Source organism: Primulina tabacum, chromosome 2 (genome assembly GCF_025594145.1).
Source record: "Primulina tabacum isolate GXHZ01 chromosome 2, ASM2559414v2, whole genome shotgun sequence".
Taxonomy (NCBI): Eukaryota; Viridiplantae; Streptophyta; class Magnoliopsida; order Lamiales; family Gesneriaceae; genus Primulina; species Primulina tabacum.
The window spans coordinates 52,172,554-52,191,834 of record NC_134551.1 but is presented as its reverse complement, the minus strand read 5'-3'; the positions used below and the strand labels follow the sequence as shown (position 1 = coordinate 52,191,834).

At 28.6% G+C, this 19,281-nt stretch overlaps 2 protein-coding genes across 4 annotated transcripts; both read right to left on the bottom strand.

Moving 5' to 3' along the window:
• Nucleotides 1–14: 14 nt before the first annotated feature.
• Nucleotides 15–9,198, bottom strand: LOC142536839 (protein PIN-LIKES 7-like). Of its 3 annotated transcripts, XR_012818470.1 has the most exons (11): nt 8,964–9,198; nt 8,759–8,838; nt 8,514–8,638; nt 8,270–8,391; nt 8,000–8,167; nt 7,731–7,829; nt 7,414–7,514; nt 7,188–7,240; nt 6,909–7,094; nt 6,622–6,823; nt 15–237 (listed from the first exon to the last, which is right to left on the bottom strand). XR_012818470.1 is itself a non-coding variant. In XM_075642216.1 (10 exons), the coding sequence occupies exons 1-10, from the start codon at nt 9,096–9,098 to the stop codon at nt 6,699–6,701; spliced, it is 1,194 nt and encodes a 397-aa protein (XP_075498331.1). In that variant the 5' UTR covers nt 9,099–9,198; the 3' UTR covers nt 6,618–6,698. The 3 variants fall into 3 exon arrangements, 2 of the variants coding, with proteins under 2 accessions (XP_075498331.1, XP_075498332.1); XM_075642216.1 differs by lacking the exon at nt 15–237 and having other exon boundaries at nt 6,618–6,823; XM_075642217.1 differs by lacking the exon at nt 15–237 and having other exon boundaries at nt 6,618–6,823; nt 7,731–7,826.
• Nucleotides 9,199–13,201: 4,003 nt separating this feature from the next.
• On the bottom strand, nt 13,202–18,323 carry LOC142536837 (uncharacterized). Its single transcript, XM_075642213.1, is given in 7 exon segments — nt 13,202–14,174; nt 14,508–14,676; nt 14,777–16,275; nt 16,277–16,460; nt 16,767–16,846; nt 17,135–17,287; nt 18,068–18,323. Coding segments are annotated over 6 exon segments (2,610 nt in total). The 5' UTR covers nt 17,175–17,287; nt 18,068–18,323; the 3' UTR covers nt 13,202–13,536.
• Between the last annotated feature and the right edge of the window lie 958 nt (nt 18,324–19,281).

Sequence of the window (19,281 nt, the reverse complement as noted above, 5' to 3'; positions counted from 1 at the left end):
TCACTTTAAAAAAAAAAAAAAACAATTAGTTGGTCCTTTCCCTCTTCTTATTTGAATATTCACCTTATCCTGATGTAGATATATCGACAATTGAAATTTTTTATACTGACAACTTTTTCTAATGAGATTTGAATTAAAGGAAGAATTGAAATTACATAATACGGTTATGTTAGTATAATCATCACAAAGATTTGTTATGCATTGAATTGTATGTTTTTAGACCTTTTGTTTTACTAGCTACGTGAATATTAATTATTTAATAAAAATTAAAATTTGATTTTTTTTAAAAATAATTTGAATAATTTTTTTTAAATTTATATTGTGTTGGTAGAATAAGATTCACAAAACACGTTTTTAGTAGAACACATTTTTCTTATTTTTAGTTTAGTATAAATAGTTCATTTTCTTCCTTTAGATACAATTTTGGAAGCTCATTTATCGCGGTAAACCGAACAATGAAACCTCTCCATTTTCTGAGAAATGTTCTTATGAGTCTTAACATATTGGTTTAGTCTATTGTCATATTAGACGAATAAATTAATTAAGAACGTATATACCTTACTTTCAAAATTGTTTCTCAAATTAAAATTCAAGCAATTGATTTTATGTTATATAATAAATTATAATGAGTATAATATATAGAACAAATTTAACTGAAACAAATTTTGAAAAAATATATATCTAAGCACCACGTATAAGTTATAATAACCTAAAAATCAATCAAATTATGGATTTTATAAATACATATATAATAATTTATATAAGTGAAGCATACTAAGGACAAATAATTATCAATTTAAAATATTTGTGACTAACTCATCAAAATATTATCAATACTAATGAAATAATAATATTGATAATAAAATATAACCAATAATATTCAATTTAAATATTATTTAACTTAATACGGAATTTTTTTTATCTTTTGCTTTAGAATTATATATTATAGATAAATTAATTTTCATATATATATATATATTTGCTTTTAAAATTTGTCTTCAATCGTTTTTAGGCGGTTGAAAGATTTTCTCAAACGGTTAGAATATGAACCACGTGAAAAGTGTGAAAGACGATTCAATATTTCTAATATTTTCAACTTGGTTGGCAATCTAGACAACAAGATATAGTTTGAAATGTAAAAACTTGTGAAAAGTAAAGACAAGAGAATTTTATGGATGTTCGGAGAAAAACACTCATACCCCTTCTTCCTCTGTAGGAAGGATTTCACTAAAACACTTGTCTGATATATATATATTTTTTTAAAAAATTGCTACTAAAATATTTAAATTTCTTATTATAGCTAGCTCTCTTAATTTTTCTATCAGATTCATATTTTATGATATTATTAGTATATTAACATTCATGATTATTGATATAAATTATACTAAAATTCTTAGTTAAAAAATTATAAATATATTATTATTAAATTTTATATTATTATTATATTATTATATACTTATCATGTTATTGTATTATTGCATATATAATTATTTTTTCTTATATCTTCTTGTGATACTATGATTTATTATTTAATCAGAAACTACATTAAAATATAATAACAAAATTGCATTAAAATCATAAAATAACATGTAGAAAGAAAATTAAAAGGATAAAATATTTAAAGTTAGTATAAAGATGAAATATTTGAGAAAATTAATATAAGAGTTACATTTTATTCTTGAAGTGATATAAATTATTACAATCAATGTATATTGTAGTGATAATTTATTAGCATTTGTTAGACTATTAATTATATATTATGTGGAATAATTAGGCTACTAATTAATTATATATTAGGCGGAATAAATAAAAAATTTTGATATTTCATTTTTACACTTGCAACAATTAGAAATTTACAAATATATCTTTATTGAATCTAGGATTTGTATTGATGAGGAGGTCATTTTTATTTTTTGACAATTGGAAAACATGGCTAATAATCTACATTTTTGTAGGTATATAGATAAAAAAATATTTTTTTTATCAAAGATATATTCATTTTTAATGCATAGATTTCCTATAAATTGTGTAGAAAATTTTCATGCAATTAATCTAACAACACACAATTTAAGGGGGTAATAGAAAATTTACAATGAAAAACTTTGTTATTCTTTTTACACTTTTATAAGTATAATAGTTAAATATATATTCTTTTAATATTTTTAATTATTTTTTAAAATTAAAGAATCTATTCGTTTAATATTTTTTCTAAGAATTATGTATCAAGAAAATGTTATTTCTCTAATGTATTTTTATTATCAAATATCAATTCAATTTTTATGTAACATTATTTTCAAAATTTATTTTGTTACAAATTTCTATTAAAAAATAAAAATACTATTATGATCTTCATGTATTTAATGATTGTGTAGAAAATTTTTCATACAATTAATCTAACAACACACAATTTATGGGAATAGTAGAAAAGTTACAATTAAAAACTTTGTTATTCTTTTTACACTTTTATAAGTATAATAGTTAAATATATATTCTTTTAATATTTTTTGTAAGAATTATGTATGAAGAAAATATTATTTCTCTAATGTATTTTTTATTATCGAATATCTATTCAATTTTATGTAATATTATTTTAAAATTTCTTATTTTACAATTTTCTATTAAAGAATTTTTAAATTACAAAATTATGATAACTGATTTTGGATTGAGACTAAGAAAAAATTTAGTCTGATTTTGGTTCTACTGTTCTTGAGAACCATTGTCAGGTTTAGCTTTAGACATTTAATTTAATGTCTAAATCTTAATCAATCTTAGTAGATATTTCGAATATCACCAAGTTTGTGTGTGCTGAATTTATAAATTTGTCGTATGTATAATCTTTTTTAAAAGTGCTACTAAAATCTTTACTTTCTTACTATAGTCAAACTCTCCAAATTTTTCTAAGAGCTTCATATTTTATGAGATTATTAACATATTGACATTCATAATTATTGATATAAATTCTTCTAATAAATTTATTAAACTATTTACTTTCAATTTTTTGTTTAAAAAACCATAAAATATGTTAGTATTAAACTTCACATTATCATATTATTTTATATTTATCATGTTATTCTACTATTGGACATATAGTTAAATTTTTTTATATATCTTCTTGTAATACTATAATTTATTTATTACTTAATTAGAAATTGCACTAAAAACATAATTACAAAATTATCATAAAATCATTAAAAAAATGTAGAGATAAAATTAAAAGAATAAAACATTTAAATGTAGTATAAAGATCAATTATTTATAAAGATCAATTATTTGATAAAATTAATATAGGATTTACATTTTATTATTGAAATGATATAAATTACTACAATCAATGTATGTTGTAATGACAATTTATTAACATTTGTTATAATTTTATATATATATCCTTATATGATTTTTTGAATTCATATTAATAAGAAGACATTTGTGTCTTTTCACAATCGGAAAACAAATGAGTGATCCACACTTTTATAGGTACTAGGAAAAGACACGTGCGACGCACGTGAAAATACATTTCTATTATCAATAATTGTTGTTAAAGAAATGAGATCCGAATACATTAATTTACAAAAAATTATATATTAATGATTTCATGCTATATTAGTCGATAGAAAATGAGTAATGTTACATGTGCAACCAAATTTGTACAATAATTCTTACAATTCAAAAAAATCAATACAAAAATTTAATTTATCAAAATCTCATGATAAATTAAATATAAAATCACATTAATAATAACAAAATCTCACGATATAATTGTTGTAAATATCGCAGTACGATATATTGGTTGTACCTTTAGCATTATCCGTAGGAAATTCAATGTAATATAATTTGTACTACATTTATTATAAAATGAGTGCAAAAGATATTTGTTTAAAAATTTTATGTGTTATAAATCTAAGGTTATTCTTGAATGGAAGGATTTCAAATCCATGGATTTCAATACATTCAAATGTATTTTTGTTATTTAGAGAAGTAACATCATAAACTTCAAATACACTCATTTCATGTTTATATACTAGTATTTCATGTTAATTATGATATTTTTCAAGTCCAGTCAATGTTATTTGAAATTTATTCTACTTTATATAAATAATAATATGTAAATAAGTAATGCGTAGATTCAAGATTTGATATATTGTTTCATTGTTAACAAGAAAATTATAATTCTAATCTATAAATTTGAAATCAATTTATCCAAGCACAATCTAAATAAATTAATAATTGTTGAAAAACATAGTAGTAATAAATATTATAATTTTGTATAAATTAGACATTGGAGAAAATCTAATATAAAATTGATATTACAATAGTTATTAAAATTAAATTTGAGAGAATAAAAAAGTATAATACATAACGTTGACCACTTATTTCACCACGTGTTATTGATTTATGAAAAATAAAAATATAACATAGATAATATATTTTAAACCTTAAATTAAATTATTGCGTCAAATGTTTTCTTATTTTATATTTTCAATTTATATTGCTTTCACGATTTTTTGTTGTCATCAGTTTTTTCTTCTCTGCGAAAAACAATATTCTCGCCATCTTCATTAGCAAATCTTATGAGAAGAAATGTATATTCTTCTCTATTTGATGCCTCTACAAATCTCCACACAAATTAAGTGTTTTGTTGAAAAAAAAAGTTTGTTTCATCAAGCAAATAAAACCAAAGAATTTTGCTATTTCAATATTCTACAAATTATATTTATTTTTTGTAAATATTTTAACTTAATCTACAAGCAAATAAAATCAATGAAATTTTGGTTATTCTATCTTCTAGACAACTGACAAAATATGATTTAATTAATATTTTATTATATTTATTAAAAAATGTTCAACTCTTAATGATATAACATATTTATGCAATATGTTATTTAAACACAAAAATTCAAAATTACGATAACATATTTTTTTTTTATATTTCATACTATATTATTGGAAGTATTAAATTTGCATATATTAATTTTTTTTTCTGAGAAACTTCTTGCATATATAACTCATTCAAAAGATTATAGATTTACAAAATAAAACAAATCATATTCAATTTAATATTTTGTGAAAAATATATGTTCACTTCATCTACAAGCAAATAAAAACAAATAAATTTGACCTTTCTTATTATCAATCATAACTCATAAGGAGAAATATTGAGCAATAATGAATAATTTTTGTAAAGATTTATTCATAATAATTTTAAAAATTTACCTTAAAAGATATGTCATTTCAGATTACATAAATCTATAATTGATTTACTTATATCCATATTTATAAAAATACATTTTCGTCAATTGCAAGATCATCAAATAAGTAATTGTTATAGTTTCTTATCTTTACAAAGACGAAAAATAGTTAAAATTAGTAAAACTGTATGTATTCAATCATATATTGTTAAATTTTAATAATCAACTAAGGCTTTGAAAAATATTAGTTGGATTTTTTATAAAGAAAAATAGATAGAATAAATACTCACGAAATATTTATAAGGTCATCTTTCTTGTATATCCAATAATGCTTTGTATCATTTTTGTAAAATGTAATTAACCGTCGAACCTTCTTCATAACACCAACCCACATGATTTAATTATTTGGCTTCATTATTTTAATTTGTCGTTTTAAATTAATTATTCTCAATTAATGCAAAATAGAGGATAATTAATATCATGTCCTTACACAAATTATGTTTTTTGTGGAAAAAATTCACTATATTTACAACTAAATAAAACAAAAGAATTTTGGTATTTCAATATTGTACAAACTAATTTTTTGGGAAAAAATTATTTTCGCTTCATCTATAAACAAATAAAACCCATGATTTTTTGTATTTCAATATTCTCAAATTAATATTTCGTGGAAAAAAATATAGATAAAATAAACCAAGGCTTTGAACAATATTAGTTGACTTTCTTTTTGATAAAAAAATATAGATAAAATAAATATCAATGAAATATTTATTAGGATTATATCTGATAATTCTTGTATAATTTTGTAAATGTAATAAAATATCGAACATTCTTCATGACACCAACCTTGTTAAAACAAAAACAAAATTAGTTTAATTATTTGGCTTCATTAGTTTAATTCTTCATTTAAAAAAAATTAATCTTAATGAACGTAAAATAAAAGATATTTAACATCATATCGTTATACAAATTAAGTTTTTGTGGAAAAAATATTTTCACTTTATTTACAAGAAAATAAAACAAAAGAATTTTGTTATTTTAATCTTCTACAAATTAACTTTTTTTGTGAAAAAATCTACAAATTAAGTTTTTTGTGAAAAATTCTTTTTCACTTCATCTATAAGCAAATAAAACCAATATATTTTGGTATTTTAATCTTTTCAAATTAATATTTTTTGTGAAAAAAAGTTTGTTCAATTCATCTATAAGAAAATAAAAATCAAAGAATTTTAAAGTTTCAGCTTTTTTGGCAACCTGATCATTGTCTAACATAAATGTAGTTTGACAATTTTGTCCTTATCATAATAACTGATTTGACAAAAACATACTTACTAAATTTTTCCTGTATGTACAAACTAAGGACAAAGTTGACATTACACAATAGAAAAACTTTGACCTTGATTCACATTTTTATAATATGTATAGATATAGATACCATCTGGCTGGGAAAAAATGAATATATCTACATCACCACACTGAATTTTTGATCTATCAAAATTTACAATTGGTGGTTTAAGTTAGTAACCACATGAAAACAGTGGACCATCCAGTGAGAGCAAGAGCTGCAACCAAGTATGTCCAAAGAAACAGGACCGAACACTCTGCTTGTGCTACATCAAATAGTTGTGTCATCGTACCTACATCACCACACACGTTCCATTATTCCATCAGATTTCGGTTCTAGTACAAAAATTCAAAATTACACGTATAATTTGCGCATACCAATATTCATGGCTGGTGGAAGAACGAACTGAATCAATAGCACAAAGTGAAACAGAGGATCGGAAGGAAGAAATCCTAAATGTGAAGCTGCTTTTACAACTCCGATCCCAATGACAGGAAGTATTATGTATCTCACACAGATCACTGTAATTATAACCGATGGCTTCAATTTCGCCTTTCGCAATCCTGCATCAGTTTATCATTGTTCAGTGAATATTTGTTGAATTTTCTAATCTTTTCCACTGAGAAGAAAGGACACACACACACACATATACGCACCTTGTGTTAGGTTGCCTCCTAGTATGAGGGTGATGCTCGGAATGGTTCCATCCCTGCAAATTTACGAACCTTGAGTCCATACAGCATAATAGACAGACAATTTGTCATCTTGTAAACAATAATATTGAAACATGTCTCTAGAAAAGACAAAGACCGGACAATCTACGTTAACTCGAACATTAGATATAGTTAAGTATAGAAATTTAAACATACATAATACACATACCCGAGTAATTTGATGGTATCTTGGATGACTCCGAGTGGTGCATTATCTCCGATTATCAGGTTTCGGAGCAATGTTACTCCCCCAAACATGAGTCCAATCACCTGAACATCATTATTGTGACCAGCCTTACGTCGTGAAGGAAAAATCCGTTTTTAAAGGTCGCCAACGCTCTCTTATTACTATTATTATGTATAACCTCATACTCATTTATTATATATATATATATTATTGTATGTATATGTACATATGTATGTATGTATGTATGTGTACATATATATGTATGTATACGTAGACATGTGAACAAATTAAGTACTCACAGCAGCAACAACTGGTGGTGACAGAAGCTCCTCCCATATCTTATGGGAAATTCCCAGTATTTGATTCCACAATGTTGGATTCTCCTTCGATTCAGTCTTCTATATATATTATAACAAAATATATAAGCAAAATACCATTATAAAATCAATTAATAACATAGATTTCCTTTTTCAAATTTAAATTTCTAAAGAATTTAATCTGGGTACAAATAAAAAGTAACGTGGATATGATATATATATATACTCCATGCATTAGAAAAGAGAAGTACGTGATGGGATCCATTTAGAAGAAGTGAATCCTCATTGCTAGCCTCCAAGTCCTTGTTTGGTTCCTCCGTGGACTCGTGATCGTCGACTATAAGCTGCATTGCTCTATATTTTACGCCGGCGCTTCGTATCAAATGGTATGCATAAGTCCATATGTAGAAAGCGCCCAACTGTACGTTTATCCAAACACAGAATTATTAGACCACGCGTTGTTAACTATAACGTTCCGATTTTTGCACATTAATTTTTATTATACAGATTAATTTGCTCACCGCCATTGAAAAGGAGACATATGAGAGTCCAACTTTGGAGCAAACACTCTTCTCTCCAAATGGACTGCCACCCTCTTTGCATATTGCTGGGATTATTATCAGCAAAATGTTTCCCAAGTTTCCTGATTAATTATCATTTGTCGATTATATAAAATCGTAAAATGATTGGTATACTTACGAAAAGTGGGGGTGATTAATTTCATTAAAAAAAAAAAACAATATTATACAAGCAATTAATATTTACCTGCGGAACTCATGGCGATGACTAGGTTTTTTATATGTGGTTCTGGTTTAATTATTTTCACTGCTATCCATGCAAGGCCTCCTCCAACCAAGAAAGTTATCGCAATGTTGACAGGCATAAACCACCTATATATACATTTTTTTTAATTAAAAAATTATATTAAATGGCATATTATATATAAATAAATATATATATATATATATATATATATATATATGCCATTTAAATGGAGTATAAGCACGTACCATGTGATTATGTCCTGGAAGCTGACAGTCTGCGCTAGGCTCGTGAACACGAGCGATGGAGTGAAGACGAAGAACACAATCTGCAAATTTTTTTAATTTGGTGAAAAAATTGAATTCTCTTTTGTAATTAATTAATTAATCACCTGATTATATATTTAAAATGAAATTATTCAAGAAGATTATGGAAGGGCCTAGGGGTGCGTACTTTGTTCAAAGATCTTCGAGCATCGGCTGAGAGAAGTTTGAGATAATCAGTAGCCATGCAAGCCCCCAATATGCTTATCAGAAGCACCTGTACTACTGGCATCGATGCCACCTTCAACAGAGACCAAAACCCCATTTCTTGATCTCTTTCTGTACTTGTAAATCTCTCTTTGTTAAACTTTCTTTTAATTTTACTTAGATTTGCTGTTGATTCTCAGGCCTCCAATATGAAAAAGTATGTGTACGTGTATGTCACAGCAAGAAAGCTTGATTCTGTCAGGAGGTAAAACGAAGAATATGATGTATAAAAGCCGAAAAATAACTTCAAGGAAGGGTTAATAAAAATGTCTTCCTTCAACTCTGTACTTAAACATCTATCTATGTTCTTAAGAATGAGGGGTATTTTTCTTTTTCGAAAAAATCATTGCTGAGATATAAAAAGCTCGCACTACGCAGATTCCTATGGATGACAAAGATCCAATGACATGACAAAAGAAAAGCAATATATATCCATGGCGTCTAGAGCGCAAAAGAAAACGATATATTAGGTTGTCGAATTACAGTTACCAAAAAAACCGATATGCCTAACATGACTCATCTCCCGAATTCTCCCGTCGTAGAATCGATATTGAAACTAACCAATCGTATATTTTGTGATAAGAAATCTAAAAACATAGAAGAAGAATTTGAAAACAACAGAAACGCAGTATCAAATGTAGACGAAAAACTAGACGATTCTTGAATTCAAGAACACACACAGACACGTGTTTTAGAAATAAGATTCGAGAAAGAAACCTGTTGGCAACTGGGTATTGGATCCACGGTGCATGGCGGAGTATCTCACCGATCAACCTCGCGCTGATCGTATTCTCTCATTATATATGCGCTCATACACACGCACACACTCTTACAATATATACATACGTATACCGAAAATAATTGGCTTAATGCTAAGTCATAATTTGTTTTTGTTTTTTTAATTCTCCAAAAAAGTTGCGTATCGTATGCTATTTTACGTCCCCCGAAAATGGAAAATAGAAGATGAGTTGGATGAGACGAGACGTGTGCTGACTCACTTGCATGTATGTAATCACATCTCCAATCTTTCATTAATTCTGATTAAACATGACCACTTGACCTTTGAAAGCTGGCACTATATATTGCCGACGTAAATAAATTCTTTTATATTATAACAAAATTTAGTAGCAATATTTTTAATGTGATTTTAATGCAATCATATGAGTAAGATCGAGTCATGCATATTAATTGAAAGACAAAAACTTGTGTGAGACGGCCTTACGTGTCATATTTTGTGAAACGGATCTCTTATTTGGATCATCCATAAAAAATATTACTTTTTATGCTAAAAGTATTACTTTTTATTGTGAATATCGGTAGGGTTGACCCGTCTCACAGATAAAGATTCGTGAGACCGTCTCACAAGAGACCTGCTCTAATTGAGATTTATTCATTTTATTACAATTATATTGAAAATAAAATAAATAGACGTTTGGTATTTATCTTGAAAGATACATTTTTTTAGTAATTATATTACATACAATTGAACATGTATAAAAGAATGTATTTTATTCAAATTAATGACTAGTTGCCATCTATAATTAGACCAAATTGTTAGGACTAATCTGGTGCTTCGTGGGTAATTACGATAATATAAAGAATTCTTATAATAAATTATTTATTAAAATATATCCTATTTATTTCCACTTGAAATTTAATTAAAAAAAATCTATTGCTTGTGGCTCGATTGATCTTCTGTCCATGATGTCACATTTGGTTGGGTATCATTGATGATCCTGACTTTACTCTCCAACGACTCTCTTGTTCTTCCATTTATGGTATATATATATATATATATATATATATCAAATAGAAGGATTCGTCTCATAAGATTGACCAACAAAATCATTCCACAAGAGTTTTTGTGTACATATATATAAAATATCTGATTAAGTTTATCTTAAATGGTTGTGTGATGAATTTGTATTGCCTATTTTTGATCAACACGCGTGCACTTGTATGCTTTGGATACTCTAGCCCCCGATGTTATTTTACAAGTGAGCTAGCAATGGGCATGTTCAAGTATAAAGCCATTATTGTTCATTTGAATCCCATATTTTTGTACAAATAATTAATAATAATAAAAAAAAACCAACCACCCGTATGTCATATTCAAATAAATACAAAAATTTTTGTAAAACTATCACACTGATTAATTTTATGAGATATATGTTCAATCCGACCCGATTCATGGAACAAAATGTCACTTTTCATTTTAAATATGGTTCGAGTTGAGCCGTCTCACAATATATCTTACTGTCAAATGAATGAAATTCAATCTTTCTTGTAAGTTAATTCCGGCTTATATTGATGAATCAACTAATTTGAATAGAATATTGAATTTAAAATGACATAAAACTGGGAGTATATTTCAAAGTTATCTTAAGTTATTATCGAATATTCATCGATTAAATAAAAAAAATTAAATCCATGTTATAAACCAATGGGAGAAGAGTTCATGAAAAGTTCAATTTCCTCACAATGTTTGCTATGAATCACATGATTGAGGTATCGTCGTCAACACTGACGGGTAAGGGCCAGTTTGACACATTCTTCACCGTAGAATCCATTTTACAAAACAATTTGATGTACGCTTTTGGATATGTTAAAATAAAGTTCGTGGATACACGTTTACACAAATTAAATATAAAATAAATATATATATATATATATATATACACACACACACACATATAGTTAAAATTCAATCTATAAAGTTTGTGTTATTAACAAATGATAATAAGAATAACATATATAGAATAATATGGATTGAAACAATTTTTTTAAACAAATGTATATCTATCCACGCATCATACATTAAGAAAAGTAACAAAAAAAAAAATAGATAAAAATGAAATGACAGCTAATAATCAGACTAAAATGTATTAAACTATAATGTTCCTAATTAAATTATATGATGATAAATGGAGGGTTTTGAGAGTTGAGGAGTAGGTCTCTTGTGAGACGGTCTCACGAATCTTTATCTGTGAGATGAGTCCATCCTACCGATATTCACAATAAAAAATAATATTCATAACATAAAAAGTAATACTTTTTCATGGATGACACAAATAAAAAATCCGTCTTACAAAATATGACCCGTGAGAACGTTTCACACAAGTATTTTCCTTGAGAGTATGCTAACTATAATATACCAGTTTTAGAAACTAGATCAAAATATTACGTTTTTTTTAGAAAGTAGACCTATACAACTAATATTTTACTAATCTTTGAAGGAAAATAGATGACCTAAATTTTACGAAAATAAATCGAAAATAACATAGAATTAATTAAATGTAAAGCATGAAATAGTTATTTCATGGCAATTTGTTTCTTCCAATTTTGTTTAGATAATAGTTTATGCCGGCTAATATTTAATTTTGTTTATATAGTAATTCATTTACTTTACGTAGTATTATCCTAAGCACTTGCTCATTATCTATAATTATTATTAGCATTCTTTATATAATCCATCGATTGAAATCAAAATTGCAAAATAATTAAGATATATGAATAACATTCATGACATCAAATTAATTCTAGGAAAGATCGAAAAATTAATTAATATTAAATAAAAAAATTAATGATATTGACTTATTTTACTAATGTATAACTTATGAGTTACTCCGAGCTTACTTTTGATTAATTGTTTGCATTAAATTCACAATTAGAATTTTATTTTAGACTTTTCTAGAAATTTAATTAGAAAGAATATCAAAACTGTATTAAAACCATTGATAGTAATGAACTATAAATAAAAAACAATACGTTCTAATTAGTTATTAAACGGCCATTCACCCATTTAAATGAAAGAATTGAATCTATTCTAATACTAAATGCACCATAGAGAAACAATCATATTTTTGAAGATGAAGATTAAGGTCTGATTAAATGATAATTAATGACAATGAATTAAGTTGCAAATAGTTTCTCAATTCAATTACAATTTCTTTCCGCAAATGTCTCTTAACACATAAATATATTGACTAAAATATTTATGTGACAGATTATGGTTTATAAATTAACATTAAATTAAAAATCATCAGAACTCTGATTCCTGAATTTGTCCGACAAACTTGTATCTTCGTTTCATAACCAAAATAAATTCGAAAAACGAGTGAGCATAAAAACAATCTACATTGCTGTTATAATTAATCCCGATCGTCTAAAAGAGCATGTTTGGCAACATCTACTCTGTTTCAGGAGACAAATCAAGTATGGTAACAATGAAAGTTATTGATACAAAAATGATGATGAATAAAGATTTGTAAAAGGGAAAAAAGAAAATGCCGGAAATATGAACTTCACATCAGCAATCTACACTGCATCTACTGTACAACACACGAAGAGTACACACGAACTAGATCCTCTATCCATCAAGCTATTCTATATTTTCGCCCTGGTAATTGAGCATCGCTTGTAACAAACTTTTGTAGCTAAAACAAACCAATCTGCATAGAAAAAAGATGATCCAGAAATGGACATTTAAAAACTCCTCAAGAATTTGTCATCAAATATGCTCCAATCATTTCGTCGATCATATCTTTAGTGATCTGAGATTCAATCTCTCTGCTGATAACATTTATATCATCATCCATCAAACAGGACCATGGTTTTGACTGCAAATCTCGGGCCAGCAGATTATCGAGAGAATAATATGATTCATCATCTGCAGGGTGCAAACTTTCTTGAATAATTTTCCATAAACAACACAGAAGCTTCTTTCCACGTGGAGCCTTGTGCAAAAATCCAGTAGCTTTTTCGATATACCTCGACACATTCAGAGGTTGCTTGAGTATAGTTGGGAGTACTTCGTTTAACAAATCAAGAATCATCTTGTGACTTAATTTTTCTCCATGATATTTTGTGCATATTTCCTTATCCTTGGTGGTTTGTCGTCTATAAGAATCCTCCACCTCTTCAAAGACTTGATAGCTGATAGACTTACCAAGTGGATCCCATTTAGACAAAGAACGACTGTGCGAACCATCATACAGATCTGCAGCCACGAGCAAATCTCTAACAAAGGCTTCATCTGGATCCTCTATATCTACTTCAACTTCCCTTGGTTGCTGATCGTTTATAGTCTCCTCTGGAAAAGAACCTTCAAGTTGATTCAGTCTTATTCGCAACTCTGTATGATCAAAAGTGAAAAGGAGAATGACAAATTTGGATAAATTAATAAATGTAGATGATCGCATGTAATAGCATCAAATGTATTATGCAATGTATTTGCATTTTTTTCTTACTGTAAAGCTGATTCTCGTGGTCAAAAGGTAATGGAGTTTCAAGAGAAATCGATTAGACAGTTATACTTACGAAATTTCCAGTCCCAGTCAAACAAAAATTTCAACGGGCAACTATATTTTATAGGGAAATTTTTTTAACACCTTGTATCAAACAAAATATTGATTACCAAAATAGATCAGTTGACTAGATAGGTGAATCAACAGTTCCATTTACCAACCATTCAAGTTTGAGTTTATTTCCTTGAATACTTGAGGCATCTCACTTTCTTCCAGCTGATGTACACCTGAAGATGGTGTTGTACTTAAATAATCTGTTGGCCCCCAGCACTCTTCATGAATACTGCTGCACACAGATGCTGGGCTTGGTGGCACTTCAGTGAAATTTTCCTACAATAAATAACAGTAAAAAGATGTTTAGAAGATCGATGACTCACGATTAGAAAAATGCATCTAGTATGTGGAAGGGAGACTCAAATAAGATCCTCACGCGTGTTTCGCAGAAATTCATCACCACAGTTGGTCCACTTGTGATGTCATTTAACAAGTGGTTATGTTTTTTATTTGGTTCCGATATCGACTTAACTCTCCTACGAAACAACCTCCCTTTGAGAGTCAAGCTGTATTTAAAGTTTGAAACCTTTTGCTTAATGTTGAACCTATCCTTTTTCTTTTTTTTGGTAGTTAACGAGGCTTTCTCAAAAACTTCATGCTTCCTCCTTATTTGAGCCCCAGTTAGTATATGGCGATCCTCGAGAAGGAGCTTCCCAAATGAAGTTCCTGATACTGGAGCAGACAAAGATCTAACAAGGTTTCGAGGGGACTTTTGTTTGTGCTGCACTCCACTATCATCAAGCTCCCGTCTGAAAGACACACTTTGAGTTTCTAGTTCATTAGAAAAACTATCAGAGTAGCTCATTTTATCATTACCCGATACTGATCTTTTAGATCTATCAGGGACAAACAAAGAAATTTCTTGACGTGTTTCTCCTTTCAGAACATTTGTCAGCCTCTCTGTCAAGAATCTTCTTGTGTCTCTATTAATGAACTCTGGAGAACCCGTTCCATTAAACTGAATTTCACTTCTGTAAGACCTTGTAGACTCCGACCGATGTAAATTCACCCCAAGTTCTTTTGTCACACCTTCTCTGACTTGTTGAGCTATACGCTGAGCTATTTGTTTTGGTTCCGAAGGCTTTCCCCAATAAGGAGTCTCGACTTCTCCTCCTCTAGCAGTTGTTCTCTTTTTAGAACTTTTACCTTGAAGTTCATTCTTCAGTCTTTCTTTCACCTCTTCAAGGAAATCTTCTATGCTACCTCTCTCTTCTGAAGTGCTAGGCGTATTGTTCCATGAATCTTCAAAAAGACCCAATCTTCTAGGAGCGGGCTGTAAAATAACAATCTTGGTGGGAGCTGAAACCATATCAAGTGAGAGATCAGAATTCATCATTTGAGAAGCACAAATTTCAGTTTGAGACATTGTGTTTGAATATAGAGATTCCTTCTCTTCAGCTGGATAATATTTGCCTTTCATTTTGCAGTTTTGCAAAGCAAGTGTTTCATGTGGCCCTGCTAAAACCGCAAGATCCTTGGGTTCTTTTGGTCTATCACTAGTCTCATTTCTTTTAGAATTAGCATAACAATAAGTCTTTTCTCTGTTGAGGTCTGCTCGTGCAATTAACTGTGTTGCATCGCTGCTGTATTCTACAACCTTAGAACATTCCCTAAATCTTGCAGCTTGCCAAGCTTCAAACTCTTTCTTAAACCTCTTCAGTTCTTCTTCTTGAGGATGTTCTCGAGGCTTTGGCTTGTTCAATTTTACACGAGTGCCGCACGTGTCAGAATAGCTGTCAATATGATGGTTAAAGGAACCGAATTCCAGCTGCTGAGAGGGATTTGAGGCGGGAAGGACATGAGGAACCGAACCCTTTTCTGATCGTTCCTTGCCCAACAATTTGCCTTCCAAAGTTCTATTTTTTACTTCAACCACGTGTACCAGCAGCTTTTGAATCAAAGGGCAGCATATCAACACCCATTAGACGAGCCACTATGCTAGGTGAATTTTTTTTCATTTTTTGTTTTTCAGCAATCTCCTCGCTGATCAACTTTTTTATTGGCGCCTCCGAGGGATGGCAGTTCTTGTCAGATGACCCCTTTTTAACTTTATAAGCATACTGAACACATGCAGCAAACCAATAGAATGTTATTCACATGAAAAACAGAAACAAGCATCATCATATTATTTTTGTGGTTTTGAAAAGATCTTTAGACCCAAGCTTTATCAATTGGAACTAGAATAGAACATCCAAGAAAACAAGAGATCCATCGTGCTGTGGCAAAGAAACGGTGAGACCACAACTGCTAACTAACAACACTGACAGGATACAGGAATCAAATAAAATGCACACGAACTATGAAATGAGAGAAATAAAAAAGAAAAAATTATATGGAAAAAACCAGTGCAAGGCAATGACTCATACCAGTATGTTATCATTAGCAGCACATACGCCATAGGATGTCTCCACTGGAAGTTCCAAACTGTTTCGTGGTGCCTCCAAGCCTGAAAAGCACAAAGAAAAAGAGTTCTTTTCTGATCACTAAGCTTATTTAAACAGTTGAGCTTTCTATTTTTTTTGCAGTTTCAAGTGGTTAGTAAACATATTATTGCGATAGTTAATATAATTCAAATTACACAGCCTGCAGTATTTTTTCGAAACATAATCACTACTCATGGATCAAAGAAGCAAAATCACTTCTAGATGTACTGATTCCATGAGCATATGGGAGGCTTCTTTTGAAAAATATCACGAATGTCAGAGCGACGGAACAAGAACAGGTACACACTTACCCCCAACATGTCTCTGATGTGAAACAACTTTTCTTGCCATGGAGTCTTCGTCAATGCCAATAAAATGGAAAAAATAACTGTTCTCCAATATGTACGTGACTCTACATCCTCCAAAGGAAACTAAATGCTTTATTGTGGAAAGACGATCCAATCCTGTAGAAACAGGAAAAGCAGCATCATGAGATAAACACAGAGAGTGGTTTCACCGAAACGAAATATATTAATATACATAATAGGGTCACTAAATTGTCCAAGATTGCTTTCTATAATTCCTTAAGCATAGTAACTTGCAGCAAATTTCTAAGGCAGCAACATTTCTGAGGAAGACAGAGGCCAGCAACAGCAAATTGGTCAAATCGAGATTGTATAAATGGTTGATTACACTGTTCACAACTGGAACAAAGAATCATAAGGATGTATATATTGATTACAATGGTGACTATTTGAGCTAATTTTCAACTTTAGAAATGATTGAAAAAGGACATTCTTGGTTCATAAAAAAAAAGAACATTCTCCTGGAAGAGGGATTTTTCTCGTTAAATGCGACAGTGTCGTAAAGAAAACTTTCCCAACAAAAGAAAAAACCTCTCTCTTAAAAAAAACAAAAACAGAAAAGGGTAAATGCAAGAGATCACAGAGATATAAACTTCAGCTCCCAGAAATATGTTTTCATCACCGCACATTTCATTAGTGATGAGTCTGATGACCACATATCTAAACAGAAAAATGGTACAATAAAACAAAAATTCAAGAACCCAAGATCCCGTCTAACATGACAAACAAAAATATAAACACATCATCAGTGATCAATAATCCCTCATCATGAACAACCCAGTACTGCCCAAGAATCCAAACGCACTCACTCATCAAGAAAATGGAAGCATATTAAATGCATCCCAGATTTGTCACAAAAGAAAGCCATATGATCCATACCAATTGAACATTAATGATTCTGGACTCCGCATTAACAGCTCAAAAATGCGAACTTCACAAGAAAACAAATCTTAACCGCCAGAACTTAAACACGAAACAAAGTTACAGTTTTTTGTACACTCAAATGGTAGCTAGCTTTGAGGAGATAATGGTATGGTAAAATCAATATATAATTGCTCTTTACAAAAAAGAAAAATAAGGTGATGACATCCATTGCTGTAAATCACGCAAGCAGAAACCCAAAAGCCACCTCTCTCTCTCCCCGCTGTTTTCTTTTATTTTAATTAGTTTTAAACATTATTTAATTATTTGGTTAAGATAGCATCAGACTTGCTTTTTCACAGTTTTTTATTTTTATTTTGTCTAAAATAATTTTTTTAAATTCAATATTACATATAATATATTTTGAGTTTTGACTCAAATCATTTCAAAATATAGAAAATCTCTCGTCTTTCATCTGATTTATGAAAAATTATTATTATTTATAACAAAAATATTATTTTTCACTCCAAATATCGATCAAATCTACATTTCTCATGAAAATAAATTCGCAAGACATTCTAACAGGAGACACATCTTCAAAATCTATGTAATATAATTAATACTTACCGTCGACTAAATTCCAAGAAAAGATCGAATAGAATATATGTAATAGTCTTAATGATATTATTTTCGTGATATATCTAATAATTATTATTGTCCCAAAAAAATTTAAAATATAGAATCAAGCATGAACACTATGTATTTAAGCCAAGGGTTGATAATTGAATATGCCTGTTTCGTTTATTGTTTTTATTATATATGGATATTGTTAAAAAGATAACTGGCAAAAATAAAATTGGTCAATTTTATTTTGTTTTTTTTTTAAAAAAACAAAATCACGTAAGTGTATTTTTTAAATATTTGAAATGATTATTTTTCAAAAAATTAGTTTGATCAAGATTGTTTTTTCAAAATTTTCCTATTAAAATAGAAATCTTGATGGAAATTAAAACAATCCAATTTGTAGTCTCACAAACCCTTTTCATAAATCTCACAATTTGATATTTACAAAAGAAAATGTTACATATACAAAGAATATTACAAATTAGATTACAAAATCGGCATTGATTAGCTTGATTTTGATGACCTAACTTCGCCAAAATTAATGTCAAATGATGTACTGTTCTTTTTTTGTTTTTTGTTTTTGTTTTTTTTTTGAGCAAATGAGATAG